The sequence below is a fragment of the Takifugu flavidus genome, chromosome 22 (assembly GCF_003711565.1).
Source record: "Takifugu flavidus isolate HTHZ2018 chromosome 22, ASM371156v2, whole genome shotgun sequence".
Taxonomy (NCBI): Eukaryota; Metazoa; Chordata; class Actinopteri; order Tetraodontiformes; family Tetraodontidae; genus Takifugu; species Takifugu flavidus.
This window is the reverse complement of record NC_079541.1, coordinates 459269-478024: the sequence shown is the minus strand read 5'-3', so window position 1 is coordinate 478024 and position 18756 is coordinate 459269. Positions and strand designations below refer to the sequence as shown.

Here is an 18756-nt window from a genome sequence, read left to right as displayed (position 1 = left end):
TTTTCTTTTTTAGGGACCGTCTGACAACTCGTCTCTGTTTGGAAAACGGGCCAGGAGCTGCTCGGCGAGGTCCCCTGGGGGAGGGGTGATGCTAATTAACACGCTTTTTTTGCCCATCTCCACAGGATACTTGACGTGAAAAAAAATTTTAAAATAACTTTTCAGAGAGTAACGTCGCATTTACTCTACAATATTGATGGATGAGCGCTTACATTTGGAAATGGAGAAGCAAAATAAAATCATCCCTAGCACAAAAATGTCTGAGAAGATACCGTTTGAAACCGTAGTTACAAAACAAAACATTTACACCTAAGTTAAATGGGGTTTGCGACTCGTGGCTACTTTTGAATCCATATTTTGTCAAACGTTAACTATCTAAAACCTGTTGATCTCTGAGTATTTATCTTTCATTTCCTGGGGTCTATGTCTTTGTTCAGAGCTTTGTCCTCCATTAATGTTGCAGTTGATGTCTGCCACGATTATTTAATCACAATAAACAAGTCTGTCCAATGATTTATGTTCTTGTTACTGTGTGGTTGATATTGGATTTACAGTCTATTTTTGTCTATCTAGCCAATAGCTGTCAATACTTTCAAAGCATTATTTGTGTTAACTTTTTTTTTAACAGCTCAGAGGATAACTAAAGTAGCTTTGGTCATAAAAACCGTGGTGTGGCATCCATCATTCATTCAACCAAACTATTCAAAATTCACACTGAATGCAGCATCTGCTGTTTCTCGCCCGTGTTTGGGAATATACCGGATTCCTGCGACTGTCGCCATGTAGATTCCGGGTATTTGGTATCGTGTGCATCCTGCAGATGTTGCAGTTTGTTGTGGAGAAGACCTAAGCTTGCTGGAAAGCGCCCTCACGCCTTCCAATTAGCGCCTGCCATTTGTTGCCGGTGCCTTGCTGGCGGACGTCTCCTTGATGGGGTTACATTCAACCATTACACGCACCCCTTTGCTCAATGAAAAACCTGTCACAAAATGGCGGAGACGTGCGTTAGCAGACCCCATTTTGAAGAATTGACACAAGTTAGTGTGATAGCGCGTGTGTCCGTGGGTATTTTTTCAAAAGTGCTCTTTTCGCAAACAAGCAGGGACACACCCGAATCGGCTGTTTGGACTCCAGTCATGAACCGAATTCTGGGCGAACCAGTGCGGCGCCTGCTAGCGCGTTAGCTTAGCTGTCGTTAGCATAATTACGACGGAGGTGATCTTAATTCCACGTTTACCTCAGCTCATGCAGCTCGATCTGACATCCATCTTAAGTATTTTGTGTGGTGGGTTTTTATTACTAGAGTCGTCAGGGTGGAGAATAAAATCTGATCTTTGGAGTCTTCCTGGTCCGACACACGTTAGCTTGTCACTCAGCCCATTAACAATGCTAATTTTGCTAACTTGGTCACCCTCTAATGTCGCTTGTTTGCCACTTGACTCTTAAATCAGCTGGAATGTCGTAGACAACAACACGCAGGTCTTATAACAGATTAAATAGCATTTGCTTGTAAAACCTGAAAAGCTCGATTAGGCCGCTGGGCTCGGTTAAAGCGACCGTTTAAAGCCTCCACCGGGGGCAATGCTTTCCTCTTCGGGCGTTTTTAGCTCAGCACTTGTCATCGGTCAGAGGAAATATTTGTCATTTGGCTTCATATCGTCGTTGCTCGTGTACATTCTGTGTATTGATAACTGATATGAGGTATTTCTCCGGCAGGAAAGTTCTCATTGGAGATTCGATGGAAGCAACATTTGATGCAAAACAGAAATAAAGCTCTTTCTAATACTGCTGCCACCGTGTTGATGTCACGTTTTTCCAAGTCTTTTTGCGTGAAACTTTGAATGTTCTGAAATAAAGCGTCGCCTGGGAATTCTCTGCAGCAGGAAAACGCTCTATTTTGGGATTATTCTTTCCAGAAACATGGATTTAACCCGCTGAACGCTGAAGCAGTAAATGTAAATGTGCTGTAAATGCACGTGTGATGCCATCACACACAGGTCCTCATCTGATGTGACAGGCTGCCCCCCCATGGCGCAAAATGGGGCCAGTCGGCTGCATCTGCCCCCCAGCGCAGACAAAAGAGCCCGGCAGGAAGCTTTTAACGTCCTTCAGGTCTCCGGAGTCACGTCGAGTCAAAGGGTGGAAAATGGCTCCATCTCCTGGAAGCCAGGCATCACTGGGGTTGCTGGTGCGACTTCAGCTCCTCCCCGAGGGGACAGTTTGATGTGGGGAGGATCCTGAGTGGGAGCAGGAACTGCATCGCTTTCATGTTCTGGCTTTGATCCTCGTGTTGCTCCTCATCTGTCTGTGATGGAATAAAGGATTTTATTAATCCGTCAAACATGCAGAGATGAAGTTTAGAACGATGCACAGCATAACCTGCTGCCAGCGTCCTCCAGAGACGTCCAGCTCCAGAGACGTCCAGCTCCAGAGACGTCCTCCTCCAGAGACGTCCTCCTCCAGAGACGTCCTCCTCCAGAGACGTCCAGCTCCAGAGACGTCCAGCTCCAGAGACGTCCTCCTCCAGAGACGTCCTCCACCAGAGACGTCTTCCTCCAGAGACGTCCAGCTCCAGAGACGTCCAGCTCCAGAGACGTCCAGCTCCAGAGACGTCCTCCTCCAGAGACGTCCAGCTCCAGAGACATCCTCCTCCAGAGACGTCCAGCTCCAGACGTCCTCCTCCAGAGACGTCCAGCTCCAGAGACGTCCTCCTCCAGAGACGTCCAGCTCCAGAGACGTCCTCCTCCAGAGACGTCCAGCTCCAGAGACGTCCACCTCCAGAGAGGACCACGTCCACCTCCAGAGACATCCTCCTCCAGAGACGTCCACCTCCAGAGACGTCCACCTCCAGAGACGTCCTCCACCAGAGACGTCTTCCTCCAGAGACGTCCACCTCCAGAGACGACCACGTCCTCCTCCAGAGACGTCCACCTACAGACAGGACCAGGTCCTCGTACAGAGATGTCCACCTCCAGAGAGGACCACGTCCACCTCCAGAGACTACTACGTCCTCCTCCAGAGACGTCCACCTCCAGAAAGGACCATGTCCTCCAGAGACGTCCACGTCCGCCACCAGGTGTTTGTTCTGTTTTTAACCCATCAGAACTAAACCCTGGTCAGCTGCAGGAGTCCAGCTAAACTCTTCAGACATGCAGTCATGAAGAATCATAAATAACAGAACATGAGTGAATGGGCTGTAATGGGCTGTAACCGTCGGCGGGTCCGCCAGGGGGCGCTGCAGGCGGGACCAGGCTCCGCCAGACGCGGAGACATGTGGCTGAGACTTTCGGAAAGCTAAGCTCTGAATTCTAGCCAAAACAACAACCACCGGATAGTGCGGCTCGGCCTTGTTTTCTAGCTGGAATTTACACTGTAAAAACGGTCCAACAGCTGGGAATCCGTTACACTAACGGGTAAGTACCAGCTGACGCGGTTCGCTTAAACGAGCTATCTAGTAGCGAGCTACAAGCGACGTAAGCAGCTGTTGTTGTCTGTAGCAGCTAGTTAGCTCGGTTGAATCGCTGCGCCGCTAGCTGGTTATGTGGTGACCTTCGCTGGGGCTGTTGTCTCGTTCCAACACCGTTCAGACGCGCTTCTCTCGTCCCACCATGAACAGGCGCTTCGGCGGCGCTCGCAGCAGCTTTGTGGCGGACTTGGAGCGTGTTGTTGTCGTGTTGGCACCGCTTGACCGAGCGGATGCTAATGTTGTGCAGACGGGCCGTGTTGACAAACGCACCGAAAGCTGCACAAGAAAGGGCCGAACACGCACAACAAGTGTGCGGCTGCACGTCAGGACGAGCCGCCGTCAGCTGCATCTTTTACTTTCATTTTTACCTTAAGCAGCATCAAGTTTGTGGAAAGGCTAATTTAGCCTCAAATGTCGTGGTGCCGATGGGGTTCTGTTGAAGTGACGCTTGGAGCCCAAAGTTACCGTTCGGCTCATTTACGGTGTTAATTTAGCAGCATTTGATGGTCTGAAGCAGATTTAGTGAAGAATCCAGGAGGCGCTGGCGGATTTAATCTCTTCCTGTTAACTAGGATCGGTTTTCCTCCCGTTTCGTAGTTAAATATTATTTTCAGGTGTTAAAATCAGGAGCTGAAAGTTGGGAGAAGTTTCAGGGAAACGAACCTTTGACGTGGAGTCAACAACAACTATGACCTCATCGGTAAATAAGCACAACAAGCAGGGTAATAAAGTCAAATCAGTGCAGGGCCCAAATCTGCCCCAAGTAGGGCCCAAATCTGCCCCCAAAGGGAACCAAATCTGCCCCAAGTGGGGTCACATCTGCCCCCAAAGGGAACCAAATCTGCCCCAAGTGGGGTCACATCTGCCCCCAAAGGGAACCAAATCTGCCCCAAGTAGGGCCACATCTGCCCCCAAAGGGAACCAAATCTGCCCCAAATGGGGCCACATCTGCCCCAACATACCTGCTTCCTGTAACTTGTTTTAACTCTTTACAGTTTTATTCTGATGTGTATAAACAGGTAAATGATTCGCGTGCAGATTTCCAGCCGTCATCATCAAAGATGAAAAGAGGATGAAATATTCGACCAAACTTAGATTCTAATCAGACCTGAAGACGTTTGAAGTGTCGCCACGTTTGCTCTCCAGCTCTGGGCTGCAGCTTCTGCTGCTTCCTGCCTCCAACATTTTCCTCCTGTTCTTCTGTCCTGCAGCACCGATCCGGTGGTCCCAGCTTCACCATGACCGGAGCTGGAAGTGGTGAGTCCACACACACACACACACACACACACACACACACAGGCCTCCTGACCAGGATCCCCTCCTGTGCAGGTGGTCCGGGTCCGTCCGATGCCACCGATGGCGAGGAGGCGGAGCGGTGTCCCATATGTCTGGGCGTCCTGCCTGCCGGCGAACTCGCCTCGCCGGACAGCTGCTGTCACGTCTTCTGCCTCGGGTGCCTCCTGAGGTGGGCCGAGGTACGTTGGCATCTTGTGATGATCCTCAGCAGCAGGAGAACGTTGAGGAGCAGCTTTGATGTTGTGGGTCTGCTTGAACGTTGCAGATGTCGGCTTCCTGTCCCGTGGACAGAAGACCTTTCAGGAATGTTTACAGATGGGACGGCAGCCGGAGCTGCGTGCAGGTCTGTGGATCCTAGAGCAGACCCCCCCCAAGGGGCTTATTCCTGATTACAGGATTAAGGCTGCTTCTGTGCAGACAACATGTTTTAGAGGGTTTTGGATGAGAGTCCAGGTCCGGGGAACCCATGTTCTGTGTTCCGCTGTTGAAGGTTCCCGTGAAGAAGCTGCTGAGTCGTCCTGGAGCGTCGAGCTGCTGCTGTAGAAACCTCAAAAAACCCAAAGTCTCTGCAAAGTGAGTATTTGTGCTGGTGGAGAACCCAACATGGTGGAGAGCCCAGGGAGGTGAGTCCAGGGTGATTCGGGTGCTTGTGTTCCCCCCAGGAAACCAGCCAGGAGATCAGGAGCGGCGAGGAACCCCGAGGTCAGAAGGAAAGGACTCGTGAGGAAATGTGTGTTTGCAGCTTTCCACACGTTCGGAAGTATTTTACACCTGCGGCGTCCTGAACTGTCACGTCTGTTCCAGGTAACGAGGAGGAGCCGTGGCCCCTGAGCAGGAAGAAGGTGTGTCAGGTGTCCTCCAGGTGTCTTTGTGTGTGTCCCCCGTCCTCACGCTGTCTCTGCCCTCCTGTCCAGGTGAGGGGCTCGTCCTGCTGCTCCTGCTCTGCCCCCCCGACCCCATCGGCCACGTGGACTCAGGACATGTGAGCGAGAACCTGCTGCCTTGGCTGTTTCCTGCTGTGTCCATGCTGATGGTTTCATCCTTCTGTAGTGCAGAAGCTGCCGGGGTGACGGAGGTGGTCCGGAACCACGCGCCCTCCCGGCGCTGTAAAGCACAGGTCCGGGGTTGTCCCTGGGTTTCTGCTGCTCCTTCCGTCCTAGCGGACGCTGCAGTGAGGTAAGGACGTCACGCCGTGGCCGCAGGAGCGCCGCTCGACCCCGGAGACCCTCTGAAGGTCCCTGTCCTGTTCTGATCCACAGAGAGAATTTTCGCCCCGACGATTGGAACAGCGGCTGGTTTCCATTGGGAGGCTCCTCGTCCCTCTTTGGACCTGGACTTTTTGGTGGGTTTTGGAGCGAAACTTTCACTGGGAGCTTTAATCCTGATCCACGCTCACGTTTCTCCCTCCAGCTTGTCAAGGCGTTGGCTGCGCCATCACGTGTCCCAAAGGAGGCGAGAAGAGAAGCAGCCGAGCCTCCAGCTCCGGCGCCGCCGCCCAGGAGCTGGAGGCGGTCCAGGCCCGGCGGTCCACCCGCCACAGCAGGACACAGGAAGTGGTCTCCGGGTCCGGGTCCGAGCCCTCGCCACAGACCTCGGTCTCATCAGACTCCGACTCGTCTACCGGCAGGGCAGGAAGAGCTCCGCCAGCCAAGAGGAAGAGCAGACAGGTGACCAACCGGAAGGCCGTCGGGAAACGGAAAAGCACCGGAAGGAAAGGTTCTTCTCCGAGTGAGGAGGAGGAGGAGGAGGATGAAGGTGAGGGGAGGGACGAAGAGGAGGAGAAGAGTGATGAGGATTTGCACACGTCAGAACAGGTCGGTTCTGATGCTGATGGAAGCATCACTGAAGATCAGGACCAGCCCGACTCTGCTGACAGGACAGGACGGGGGGAGACGTTGGGGGACGTTGGGGGACAAGATGCTGAAGAGTCTCAGGGACAATCAAGTGAAGTTCCGGAGGAAGCAGGAGAGGAAGAACTCTCTTCTTCCCCAGAGGAGCACGGAACCCCAGAGAGAGAAGACAGGGAAGAACCAGCAGGCCTTAGTTCCTCGGAGGACGGCCCTTTGGGAGAGACCGGCCCGCCTGGGACGTCCCCTCGGTGTGATGAGCAGGACGATGACATGGACCTTTGTGAGGACCTGCAGCAACAGGATCCAGAAGAATCTTCAAAGGAGACCAAGCCTGAGCCCCCGGAGGAGGGTTTGGTTCTGGCAGGGTCAAACCCGTCCCAGAGCTCCAGCGCAGCAGAAGAGCCCTCATCGGTCCAGAGCCCTGAGACGGTCAGCAAGGACGCTCCGTCCCCGGATCTGTCCCAGCTCCCCCACATGGAAGAATCGAGGGAACGTTCCTCGGCTGCTGCAGAACCAGCTCCTTCAGAACCTTCTGCCTCTGAACGCCAAGTCACCAAGGAGGAGGAGCCCAAGGAGCCGGAGGCGGACCGGAGCGAGGACAGAAGGAACGGCAGACAGCGGCGCTCGCGCTTCCATTCGCCCTCCTCCACCTGGTCCCCCAAGAGGGAATCCAAACGAGATTCCTGCAGGCGCTCGCGCTCCAGAGAACGTGGCTCCAGCCCCCCCTCCAGACGCTCCTCCCGCCCTCGGAGCAGAGACCGGGACAAGGACCGAGACGGCGAGAGGGAATATTCCAGGAGGGAAAACAGCCGCGAGAGGAGGAGACGGCGCTCAAGGAGCCGCTCCAGGTCCAGGTCGCGCTCCAGGTCCAGGTCACGGTCCAGAACACGCTCGTACAGGCGGGCGGCGAGCCCAGAAAGGCCCCCGTCCAGGGAGCGCAGGGGGGGGTGGAGGTCTGGGCAGGGAGACGGCTCGAGCGGCGAGGGACGAAGGAACCACGGAGGCGCTGGACGCTCTGAAAATGGCGTTCCTTCGGAAAGTTCGCCGGACCGCCACAGCTGGACGGAGAACCCCGACTGGGTCACGGAGAAGATCCGCAGCGACGCCGACAACCGAAGCCGCGACCTCGGCAGCAGCCCGCGCTGGGAAGACCGCCGCAGCCGGGCCGGGCGCGGCCGGGGGTCGGGGAGGGGCGGCGGCCGTAGCTTCTACAGCCAGCAGGAGGAGGCCGAGGACGGCCGCTGGCAGCACAGGAACAACAGCTCGGCCACGGGCAACGACGCCTACAGCCGCTTCAACGAGCACCGGGGGGGGCGCAGGAAGGACGAGGGCGGAGAGGCCGTGGTCGACCGCTCGGGCTGGTCCTCGGCCTCCAGCTGGGCTGTGAGGAAGACGCTGCCCGCAGACGTGCAGGATTATTACTCCAAGAGGGAGCGAGGAGGTCCTGGCGTCTGGAACAGACAGGAGGAGGAGCCGGCGGCGGCGGCGGCAGGTCAGTCTCCGGGTCACGGGTCAAGTCCCGACCTTTGAACGTCCCTTAATTCTTCCTCCCTGCTTCTCTAACAGATGCTCCTAAAAGTGAGGCTCCGCCCCCGCCGTTGCCAGGCAACGCTCCGGTGCCCGTGATGAGCGTCCTTCCCGCCCAGCTGAACGTCCTCCAGCATCACTATCCGGTGCGCGGGCCTCTGCCAGTCAGTCTGCAGCCTGCGGCGCCGTACGCCCTCCCGCCACAGGTCCCCATGCACCTGCACCCCGCCCTGCCGCTCCTTCAGGTGCCCGCCGTCGGCGCCCAGGGCCTCCCGCCGCCGCCCCCGCCGCCGCCACCCATGCAGCAAGGCAGCCAGACGGCGTCTGCAGCACCGTCTGAGGGCTTCGCTGCTCAGGTACGATCCGCCACCAACGCCGGCGCCGCCCGCGACCCTCCGGTCTGTAACCCCCCCCTTCTCTCTTGGTCTAGATGGCGAGCACCGTGTTAGGGTTTGCAAAGCCCGCCCTCCTCGCCACCCCGACCAAAGCCGGCGCTGCCCCGGTGACCCAGAGCCAGCTGCCCTCCAGCCAGGCGGTGCCGTCCTCCACCACTCAGCCCGGACATCCCAGCAGAGCTCAGGCCGACAGCTCCAGGAAGGAGAAGGTTGGTCCCGCCCCCCCAGAAAGGCGGTGGTGTGAGTGCCCCCCCAACCGTGTGTTTGTGCCGCAGAAGCAGCAGATCCAGGAGAAGGCCGTCAACGAGGTGAAGACCGCCATAAAACCCTTTTACCAAAGGAAGGAAATCACCAAGGACGAATACAAGGAGATCGTCCGCAAAGCCGTGGAGAAGGTGAGCACAAGCCCCGCCCCCTTCGCCGCGCCTGAGAAGCTTCAGAACAACGTTTGGTTGAGACCTGAATTATGAACCCTTCGAATCTCCAGGTGTGTCACAGCAAGAGCGGCGAGGTCAACGCCAGTAAGGTGGCCAACCTGGTGAAGGCCTACGTGGACAAATACAAGCACGCCCGCAAGAAATGAGCCGCCATCAGCCGCCATCAGCCGCCGCCATCAGCCGCTCAAGTGCAATTTGTCTCTTGCTGGAAGGAGGCGTCCCTGGACGAGGACGGAGAGCCGCTTTCTTTTGATATTTCTACCTTTTACTGGAAGAAGCTGTTTTTTTCTATAGAATTTCGTATTTTGTTAGGAACCAGAGCGACTCTATCAGAAATTGTAATGCAAGAGCCCTTTATTACAGCTGGCGTGACTACTGTGACCCGCCCCCGCCCCCCCAGGGGCTCCTGGCTGGTACAAGTTATCCCGATCATATAGCTTATTGATTAAATATTTTCAATGTTCTTTTTTAAATATTAAGAGATTTCAGGTGAACTAAGAGTTTCTCAGCATTGCCTTGATTCCTCTGTGGTCCCCAAACGGGCCCAGATCCAGTCTGATTGTAATTAGAGCCCTGATTGGTTGACCAGAGTGACGACCGACGGGACGGGGGGCGTGCTCGCGTCCACCGCCCCCCCACATTGTTGAAGGTGGTGGACTCAAAGCTGCTTCCTGATGTGCATCATGTGTATCACGTGACCCGAGGACACAAACAGCAAGGTCCTCATAAAGGTGGAGAAAAACACTGCAATTAAAAGTCCAAATCCAGGCGTGAGTGTGTCCCATTTGTCTACCTGTAGGATAATCTGGATTAATGAGACTGGCCGGTGTTTACACCGGAGCTTTTCATGGAAATAAAGAATCCAAATACCGTATCTTCAAAATCAATCAAATCAAATCAATCTTTATTTATATGGCATCTTTTACAATCATAATTGTTTAAAGGTGCTTTCCAGAATCCCTGATGTGTGAATTATACCAGGGGGCACACCTCCTCTGAGTTACTATTGTCTTTTTCAGGGGGGCAACAGAATCAAGCGTGATTCTCAGTGAGGTTGCTGCACCTTCAGCAATAGAGTCAACCTCAGCAGGGCTCAGATTATAATGATTATCCCTGGGGAAACACACGGTGGTCCTGGGATCAGCACAGGGATCACTTCCTTAAACTTAGCTACAGCATTATCTGAGAGACATCTGCTATAGTGAGACTTTGTTCTGAGCATAGAAGAATCCTTAATCATAAATGTAAAAGTGATCAAAGAATGGTCTGACAGGACTGGGTTCTGAGGGAACACTGACACATGTTCTACCTCAACACCATAAGTCAGGACTAGATCTAGGGTGTGGTTGAAGCTATGAGTTGGTTGGTTTATCTGCTGGAGGAAACCAGCTGACTCCAGTAATGAAATGAAGCCATTTCTAAAGCTGTCATTTACAACGTCTATATAGATATTAAAGTCTCCAATGATAATGACTTTGTTCTAAGGACCAAGTCAGATAAGAAATCAGAGAACTCAGACAGGAACTCTGAATGTGGCCCAGCAGGGGGCCGATATACAACTGCAAACAAAACTTTTCACGACCATAAGGCGCACTGTAATAAAAGGCGTCTCAGTTATGGGTGTTATTTCTGTATTTAAAACATACACAAGGCACCGTATTATTAGGCGCATGCTAAAACATACAGTAAAAAATGACAACAGAAGTAAAACAGTGAGTTTCGACACATTTATTGAACAAAATATTCATTCTCCCGCCACAAAACCATCAAAGTTTTCATCTTCTATATCTGAACAAAACAGCTGCACTATTTCGATGTCCAACATCCCGAATTCCTCTTGTTAATCATCTGAATCAGACTCACCGAGCGGTTCATCCATGTTGGTGATGCGGCTGGCGCGGTCATGTTGTCGCGGGTCAGGGTTAGGGTCAGGGGTTAGGGTCAGGGTCAGGGTTAACCCTGGGGTTAGGGTCAGGGTCAGGGTCAGGGTTAACCCTGGGGTTAGGGTCAGGGTCAGGGTCAGGGGTTAGGGTCAGGGTCAGGGTTAGGGTTAACTCTAGGGTTAGGGGTTAGGGTCAGGGGTTAGGGTTAACCCTGGGGTTAGGGTCAGGGTTAGGGGTTAGGGTTAACCCTGGGGTCAGGGTCAGGGGTTAGGGTTAACCCTGGGGTTAGGGTCAGGGTTAGGGTCAGGGTCAGGGTTAGGGTTAACTCTAGGGTTAGGGTCAGGGTCAGGGTCAGGGTTAACCCTGGGGTTAGGGTCAGGGTCAGGGTTAGGGGCGATGGCCACCCTCTCCGGGTAATCCGCGGACAGCCGCTGCGCAACAGTTGTCCGTGCGCGTCTGGAGAGACGCCGCCTCCTCATAAAGCGACACCAAGACCTCCTTGGAAGTGCTCAATGACCATGTCTTCACCTTGCTTTGTTCCCGCGGAAACTCAGCTTCGTCCTCCTCACTTCCGTTCACTTTCTGACCATGGACTCATGGACATTAAAATGCTCGATTGCCCTTTTCCGCCGCATATTCCACGGCCTGCAGTTTAAAGTGAGCCTCATACGCGTCGCTTGACAGGTGCCATTTTAGGGGGTCGTTACGCGGAGGTGTGCCGCTAATCGATGGGCGGAGCCGTAGTACCGTAGTGCACCCACCAAAGGCGCACAGCAGATTTTGGGACTCAGTCCACACACAAGGCGCACCGTCGATTTTTGAGTAAATCTGTTTTAAGTGCGCCTTATAGTCGTGAAAAAACGTCTGGTGTAAATCTGGTGTTCGGCGCTGCGGCCGCCAGGGGGCAGTAATGACGCCAATAATCAACGTTTCAGACTATTATTAAATTTAATTGGACAAAATTTGCAGGATCTACAGTACATAGTGTTTCATTGAAACAAGTGTAACACTGCTCCTGAGGTCAAGAGACGGCCGACAGACTCTCCAACCACGATGTGCGTCGACATTTCGCTGATGGCGCCCGGGGCCGCGTACGCCGGGTCAGGGTCTCCCACATGAACAACAGTTTACAGCATAAACAGTCAGACAACAAGTCATTCAGTCAAAGATGAAGCCTCGCAGCTCCAGGATACCGAAGCTACGGTGACACCACAAATTCAACAACTTGGGTTTTGGTTTGTTTTACAGCTCCAATTAATGTAAAAAAAAAAGAAAAAAATTAAAGCGTATATACAGTTGAGCTCAATAGTTATATATATATATACATATATATGTACATACAGTATTTTATAAATATAGTAAAATAGATTAAATTACATTGATTTGGTGGTCGTTCATAAATAGGTGTTGGACAACAAGATGGTGGTTGAGCTGCTGTCGGAAGCATCAGGTGACAGTTTCACGTGTTGATCGTGGCGGCGGCGGCGGCGCTTCCTGCCCGACGGTCAGTTTTAACGGCGTCCGACTTAGTTTAGTTGGTTTTAGCAAGTTTAACAGGTTTGTTACAAATACAGCACGTGGTCAAAATTCAAAGTTTTGTTCCATCAAGAGAAAAACGCCCCCAAGAGGGCGTGTGTGTGTGCGTGTGCGTGTGTGTGTGTGTGTGCGTGTGCGTGTGTGTGTGTATGTGCGTGCGTGTGCGTGCGCAGGGGCTCAGCATCCTCTGGTCTAGACGCAGTAGTGTCGCCGCTCTCATGCAGCAGCACAATCAGCAGGTCAGTGTGCACAGTCACAGAACTGCACAGCCAGTGTTGCCATAGAAACGGTATAAATACTTGTAGACAGGAAGGAGGGACGCGAGCGTCTCGACACAACACTGAATACTGGTGTTAACGGCTAATGACGCCGGTGCTTCTCCACACACAAATACGTTTTTGGCATCGTCAGAGTAAGAGGCTCTGGTGAGGGGGAGGCTCCAAGCGGCCGTGCACGCGTCGCCCACGTTTCTGTGTTCTTACGCCGTCTCCGATTTGAGGCACCTTTCGAAGCATTTGTTTTCAGCTGTAGCTAACTACCGAAGAACGCTGACAAACGTGAAAAGCTGGAAAACTGAAAACGCAAAGATAAAACGTAACGAGAGGAAATGAAAGCGAGCGCCATCTTTGTGGCCTATAACAGCAAACTGTACACAGTTCGGATACATTCTCTCGGAATGGCATGGTAGGTCGCTCAGGATGTCCAGGCTGAGCATCGAGGGAGTTTTGCCGCTGTGGAATCTGTCGCTATGGCAGCCGTTCCGCGACGCCCCCGGAGGCGTCTATTGGATCCAGTCCAGGATGATGAGGGTCATGCTGCCGCTCATGACCAGGACACCACAGAGCAGAAAGGCGGTAGCCTGGGGGGAGGGGGGAATATGAGTGACCTGTCTGTTGCCTAGCAACCCCTGACCGATGGAAGACGTCTTACCCCGATCTTTTGCACGGACTTCATGGATTCCTTCTTGACCAGTTTGATGTAGAAAGCCGAGGGCAGGATGAAGATGAGCATGGCAGCAGCAGAGGCGCCTGCGGGGGGAGGGAGCGAGTTAAAGCAACGGCAGTGGGAGGAGCCACAGCCAGGCAGTGGGAGGAGCCACAGCCGGCAGCCGCCCCCCTCAGGTACCAGGCAGAGGCTTACCGATGAAGCCGAAGATGTCCCTGATGGTGGGGACAAAGATGACCAGCGCGTTGGTTGCGCCCAGCAAGACCAGGGTGATGACGCAGTGCCGGATCCAGCTGAAGTCCTTGGACGCACACAGGAGCTGGTTTACGGAGGTCCGGATCTACAGACACAAGCAGGCTCATGAGGAACCGCAGCCGGCCGCCGCCATAACCACAACATGCTTCCTCGCCGCTTACGGGGAAAAGCACCACGGGGACGGTGAGGGTGACGGCGGCCAGCACGGCCAGGCGGACGATCAGCAGGACCACGTCGGCCTTGAACACCTTGGAGTAGGTGTGCAGCATCTCGGGCTCCACGTGCGCTGCGGAGGGACGGCACAACGTTAGCGCTCAGTGAACCCGGTTATATTCTGACAACAGAACCATAAAGTGTTGCAACAGCGACGCTATTATCGCCCGTTCCTGGCGTCCAGGAGCGGCCTGGGGGAGCGGTCTCAGGGCGCCACACCTCAACACGCAGGTCTCAACCGCTTCCTACGTGCTTTGGTAATTGCTCTGGTACCAACCCGCCCACATCTGCTCCTGCCCCGGTTGGATAAAACTCTGGGATCGTTTCAGTCCACACAGATGTTGTCCCACAACAAACAGGGCGGCGTCGGCCGCGTCAGCTGGGCTGTTCTAACCTAACCTGTTAGCTAACAACTCTGTTGTTTGTGCACCCGTGGGTTGGTGTCGCTCACCGTTGAAGGTCAGATATCCAAAGAGAGCAGCCAGCAGGTACATGATGAACATGGCCAGGAAGGACACGTTGGCCACGCCCTGCATCTTCTTACGGGAGCGGCTGTTCGAGGGGACGACAAAGACGTCAGAGAAAAGCTTCTTTTTGTTCCGCGGCGGTTCGACGGCGGCCACTCACTCTTTCAGCTCCTCGTACATGGGCAGGATGGAGGGGTGGCACACGAAGGCGAAGGTCAGGATGGGAACGGCGTAGACGGTCTGAGGGACAGAAGCACCGGTCAAGGGGGGGTCCTCAACACAACGCCTGTCTGTCGCCATCTAGTGGCGGGTTTTAGAGCCTCACCTGGGAGTTGAAGACAAAGTATTTTGGCGTGCAGGCGCTCTCGCTGTAGTCCGTGGCGTTCAGCTGGGAATGGTTGGCGTTCAGAACCTTCAAGGTGTCGTTCAAAGCTTCATCCAGAGGCAGAGGACACGGGATCTGGAACTTCTTGATGATCACCTGGATGACAGAGGAGAAAAGGCTGTTTCAGGAGGAGACGCCAGGCGGTCGAAGAGGGGTAACGGCAAGTTCTGCTCACCACAATCAGGAAGAACACCATGCAGAGCAGCGACAGCCCACTTGTGTAACCAAGGTAACCTGTGGAAGGAAACGCAGCTGTGACCGCAACGTTCCACAGAAGCTTGTCTCCCACATCAATAATAAGCCAGAACCACACACTCGTCCTTTTGCTATCTTTGTGAGGACACCTTCCCAATGAGGCTTTTGGAACTTCATACAACACACACTCATACACACAGGTACACACACTCTCTGCTCACCCAGGTTTCTGAGCAGCGACAGGGGGAGGATGATGACAAAGGAGACCAGCAGCACCAGGTAGTCCCCATTAGTATACCACTCTCTGCAACACAAAACATTCCGGAAATCAAACAAATGTTCCGCATATGAAAACGTTGACGTAGCGGTTAGATCTACGCAGGAGAGGCCCAACAGGGCGAGGCCCCCCCGTGCCAGGACCGAGGTCTGCTCACCCGTTGCTGCCCCCCAGGAAGGCCTGGATGACGATGGGCAGCTCGTACTTGACGATGTAGAGGTAGCTGGACATGGCTGCGGGGACAAAGCAGAGTTAACCTGGGAAAACGAGTGCAGAAGCTGCTCAGCAGGTCCTGGTCCAGCTCAGGTCGGGCCTCACCTCCGATGTTCTGCATGGTGATGGAGCAGGAAGCGGCGAGCTTCCCCGGCATCCCGAAGGCTTTATAACCCAGCTGCTCGTACACCAGCGCGCCTGGGAAGATGGAACCGGTTCAACATTCAGGTAAGAGCTTTAAAAGCACCTGAGCAGCTCCTGCTGGCGGCGCCTCACCTCCTTCGTTGGCCGTCTTCAGCAGCAGGTGAACAGAGTAGAGCGAGAAGATGGCCACGGCCACCAGGAGGATCCTGCAGACAGGACAGGGACTTTAGCTGGACGCTCACACATGACGCTAATCCCAGCGCCGCTCAGAGACTTGTGAGGGGGGGGGGGGGGGGGGTAAACACAGGGCTGTGAGTCACCTGTGGGATCAGGCTTCCACAACAAACCTCTTAATTCTGCCTGAGAGGCGTCTGAGGGAAGCTTGTGTAACACGCCCGTAGTAGAGCGACGAGATTAGCCCTGAGCTTTTCACTGACTGTGACGGACACGTCACCGTGGAAACCGTTCCCGAACACAAACCTTGACTTTGAAGCCTTTCAGTAACTTTGAGAATAATTATTCTTCTATATTCTTCTATTATTCTACTATTATGGCTTAAAAGCACCTGCATGTTCAGCAGGTGAAGGAGGAACGGAGAGTTTCCACTTGCCTTCGGATTCATTCACTCGTTATTGCGAAACTGCTTCTAAACTAGGAAGGGCGTCTAGGAAGTAGTGATAACAGGCTCGTGGAGAGATAAGGAGCCTGCTCTCCCTCCCAAGGTCACCTGTTGTTGCTGATTCATGCAGGGTTCTGTTGAGGCAACCTTCTGAAGCTTCGCCTCCTTCCTCGTGCTCTGGGCTCTAAAGTTCTGCTCTCAATAATTAACGGCTCACGGCAGCAGAACTCGTCCTGCAGCCACCAGGACGAACGTGTCCTGACGGAGGACGTTTCTGTGCGTGTCCACCAGAGGAACTCACACAAAGAGGGCGATGCCGGTGTTGGCCATGGCGTAGGACAGGCCCAGGATGCCGCTGCCCATGATGGCGTTGCTCAGGTTGAACACAGACATGCCGAAGGACGTGTTGCCCTCGTGCTGCGGACACAAACATCCGGATGAAGAGCGGGACGTGTCGGAGCCAACACTTGCAGTTTGGAGCAGGGCAGACTTACATATTCCGTCTCGTATTTCTTCTTTCCCAGGTTGAGCTCAGGGAGGAAGTTCTGGTTTTCAGCAGCATCCATGTCGGCATATTGGCTGAGACACAAGGACAAAGTCAGCGTCTCCACCAAGCTTCTTCCACGTGTTTGTGCACCAAAGCCAGTCTCACCTGCACAGCGGGACCTTCTTGGGACAGTCCGGGTAGGGGTATTCCTGGCTGTTGGAGCTGCTGCTGTCGTCCTCCGGAGAGATGTTGAAACGACTCATTTCCGTTTTGGTGGAAGGTTGTTTCATACTAAAAATTCCACAACACAAAAGAGGAGGTTTTCATTCACTTCAGTCATTTTCCTGCAGTCATTTCCCCCCACACACACCTCACACACACACACCAACCAATATTGACTCTCCCGGTCATGTGACTTGGGGAGGGGGGGGGGGGGGTGCGCTTGTAGGGAGGGGGAGGGGGGAGATGACGCACCGGCTGTGGAAAAATACCAGACCGGTTACTGTGTCCACCAGAGACCCTGAGAGGCGAGATTAAAGAGAGAAAGACAGACAGAGAGACAGAGAGACAGACGGACGGACGGACGGACGGACTTGGAGCCGCATCGAGCAGATTTTACGCACATTTCCTCCGGGAATCCTCTCAATTGTGAAATGTTGTCAGGCGGGACATGTTTCACACATCCAGGAATCAGAACTGTGAATTTCAACGATGTAGGATCAAATAAAGTTTATCTTATCTTACCTAACATAAATGTATGACGCTTCCTGTCCCTCATTTTTAGCGCGTATGCGCGCCAACAATTGAAAACGTCGGATGCGCAAAGGCGCGGCCCAAAGTCGCTTCCAGGGCAACAATGGCACGTGTTGTCCTTTTAAGGACAGAACCATAATAGAACCACAGCGCGTTGTGCGGCCGCTCGCCGGCTCAGGTGGATCCGCGGTGCGGCCACAGCTGAAGGATCCACATGGCGATGCGGCGTCACCGCCTCCGCGCGCACTGCAGGACCGCGCCGCTCCTCCTTGGTTATTTATTCTGGGCTGGGCTGACCCGGTGAAGAGGAGCCACCCGGTTATTGTCTCGTCTGACACTAGGATGAAACCTTCACACGCACGATGCGCACATATTCTCCTAATGAGGGTTTTGGTGGCGAGGCAGCCACAAAGGTCGGTGGAGGGTTGCGCGTAAAGGCGACAGAACTAGAAAGACGTCGTCTTCGAGTCTAAATATAGATTGCGGAAGAGACGACACCGATTTAGGGCAGAATATTCGGTGACGCGGACCCGCAAATCCGGTATCATGAGGGAGATGGTGGGTTTCTTACCTGATGGAGATCTAATGTCGGTAAAATCCGTCCAGTAAAACAGGAGAAGCCAACGTCCGGATGGTTTCTTCAGATAAAAAAAAGAGTCCTTTGGTGTCTTTGGGTTTAAATTGATAAATAGGAAACCAAAACGCGTCTAATTATCAGACAGAATCCGAAACCAACGAAAGAAACCAAAAACCCAAAACCTGTGGGAACTGTGGGAGCAGATCTAATATGAGCTTTACGGGAAACGTCAGGAGCGAGCCGCGCAGTGATGGAGCCAATTGTGATGGAGGAGGGGAGCCGCGGCCTTTTATATGCTGAGCTTGTTGCATCAGCCAACAGGAGGCGGAGCAGGGTGGGGGGGGCGCACGGCTCCTGCAGAGCGTGTGTACAAACAGAGGGTCCCTGGAAAAGACTCACAATGACGCCTTAATGCCTCCTCACACTGTCCGGGAATGGAAGGTGGAATTCTTGGGCTGGAACGTGGAGAGAGAATTGTGCGTCTTTGGTGCCGAACAGGATGAGAATCGAGATGATGAGAATCTGCTCTGAAAGCATGAAAGCAGCTTTAAAAGTCACCGCGGATCTTCGGTGATCTGAGGGTTTGGATCTCCTGGTTCTCACCACCGCGGTGAAGACTGTTCACGGACGTCCTGGACGTCTGTCACTCTAGATCAGCCGTAAACTGAGCTTCAAAGGCAGCCCTCCCAGTCTCACACACACACTCACACTCACACACACACACACACACACACACACACAGAGTCATGTGACAGGTCGTCCTGAGCCTCATTCACACACCCTTGGCTTTCTCCCTGCTCACACAGTTCTTTATGTGCTTGGTGTGTATTTAAATA

General features: G+C 53.7%; 3 protein-coding genes across 4 annotated transcripts; 1 reads left to right on the top strand and 2 right to left on the bottom strand.

Annotated features, from left to right (window-relative positions):
* Positions 1-158: 158 nt before the first annotated feature.
* LOC130519556 (uncharacterized) lies at positions 159-3159 on the bottom strand. Its single transcript, XM_057023098.1, has 3 exons — positions 3112-3159; positions 2380-2931; positions 159-2305 (listed from the first exon to the last, which is right to left on the bottom strand). Exons 1-3 carry the CDS (start codon positions 3157-3159, stop codon positions 2174-2176), a joined length of 732 nt encoding a protein of 243 aa, XP_056879078.1. The 3' UTR covers positions 159-2173.
* A 69-nt stretch (positions 3160-3228) lies between these two features.
* scaf11 (SR-related CTD-associated factor 11) lies at positions 3229-9738 on the top strand. 2 transcript variants are annotated; one of them, XM_057022601.1, is made up of 15 exons: positions 3229-3413; positions 4678-4723; positions 4796-4941; positions 5028-5105; positions 5253-5335; positions 5425-5492; positions 5567-5604; positions 5677-5744; positions 5813-5938; positions 6022-6104; positions 6173-8104; positions 8179-8495; positions 8570-8743; positions 8816-8929; positions 9022-9738. In XM_057022601.1, exons 2-15 carry the CDS (start codon positions 4705-4707, stop codon positions 9115-9117), a joined length of 3342 nt encoding a protein of 1113 aa, XP_056878581.1. In that variant the 5' UTR covers positions 3229-3413; positions 4678-4704; the 3' UTR covers positions 9118-9738. The 2 variants fall into 2 exon arrangements, with proteins under 2 accessions (XP_056878581.1, XP_056878580.1); XM_057022600.1 differs by having other exon boundaries at positions 8810-8929.
* Positions 9739-11783: 2045 nt separating this feature from the next.
* slc38a2 (solute carrier family 38 member 2) lies at positions 11784-18195 on the bottom strand. The gene is made up of 16 exons (XM_057022020.1): positions 17915-18195; positions 16756-16881; positions 16598-16682; positions 16405-16520; positions 15617-15690; positions 15446-15538; positions 15285-15360; positions 15072-15154; positions 14831-14889; positions 14596-14751; positions 14431-14510; positions 14255-14355; positions 13752-13876; positions 13531-13675; positions 13321-13418; positions 11784-13249 (listed from the first exon to the last, which is right to left on the bottom strand). Exons 2-16 carry the CDS (start codon positions 16878-16880, stop codon positions 13172-13174), a joined length of 1494 nt encoding a protein of 497 aa, XP_056878000.1. The 5' UTR covers position 16881; positions 17915-18195; the 3' UTR covers positions 11784-13171.
* Between the last annotated feature and the right edge of the window lie 561 nt (positions 18196-18756).

Bases quoted from the DNA above. Each gene is read 5' to 3' on its own strand.
- LOC130519556 (XM_057023098.1), bottom strand. From the start codon at position 3,159: ATGACTGCATGTCTGAAGAGTTTAGCTGGACTCCTGCAGCTGACCAGG. The intron at 2,932-3,111 runs GTTTAGTTCTGA...TCCTGTCTGTAG, and splicing joins GACTCCTGCAGCTGACCAGG to GTGGACGTCTCTGGAGGAGG. The intron at 2,306-2,379 runs GTTATGCTGTGC...ATTCCATCACAG, and splicing joins CTGGAGGACGCTGGCAGCAG to ACAGATGAGGAGCAACACGA.
- scaf11 (XM_057022600.1), top strand. The intron at 5,106-5,252 runs GTCTGTGGATCC...CCGCTGTTGAAG, and splicing joins GCAGCCGGAGCTGCGTGCAG to GTTCCCGTGAAGAAGCTGCT. The intron at 5,939-6,021 runs GTAAGGACGTCA...TCTGATCCACAG, and splicing joins CTAGCGGACGCTGCAGTGAG to AGAGAATTTTCGCCCCGACG.
- slc38a2 (XM_057022020.1), bottom strand. From the start codon at position 16,880: ATGAAACAACCTTCCACCAAAACGGAAATGAGTCGTTTCAACATCTCT. The intron at 16,683-16,755 runs GTGAGACTGGCT...CTTGTGTCTCAG, and splicing joins AAGAAGGTCCCGCTGTGCAG to CCAATATGCCGACATGGATG. The intron at 14,752-14,830 runs GTGAGCAGAACT...TCTGTCATCCAG, and splicing joins TGGTGTTCTTCCTGATTGTG to GTGATCATCAAGAAGTTCCA.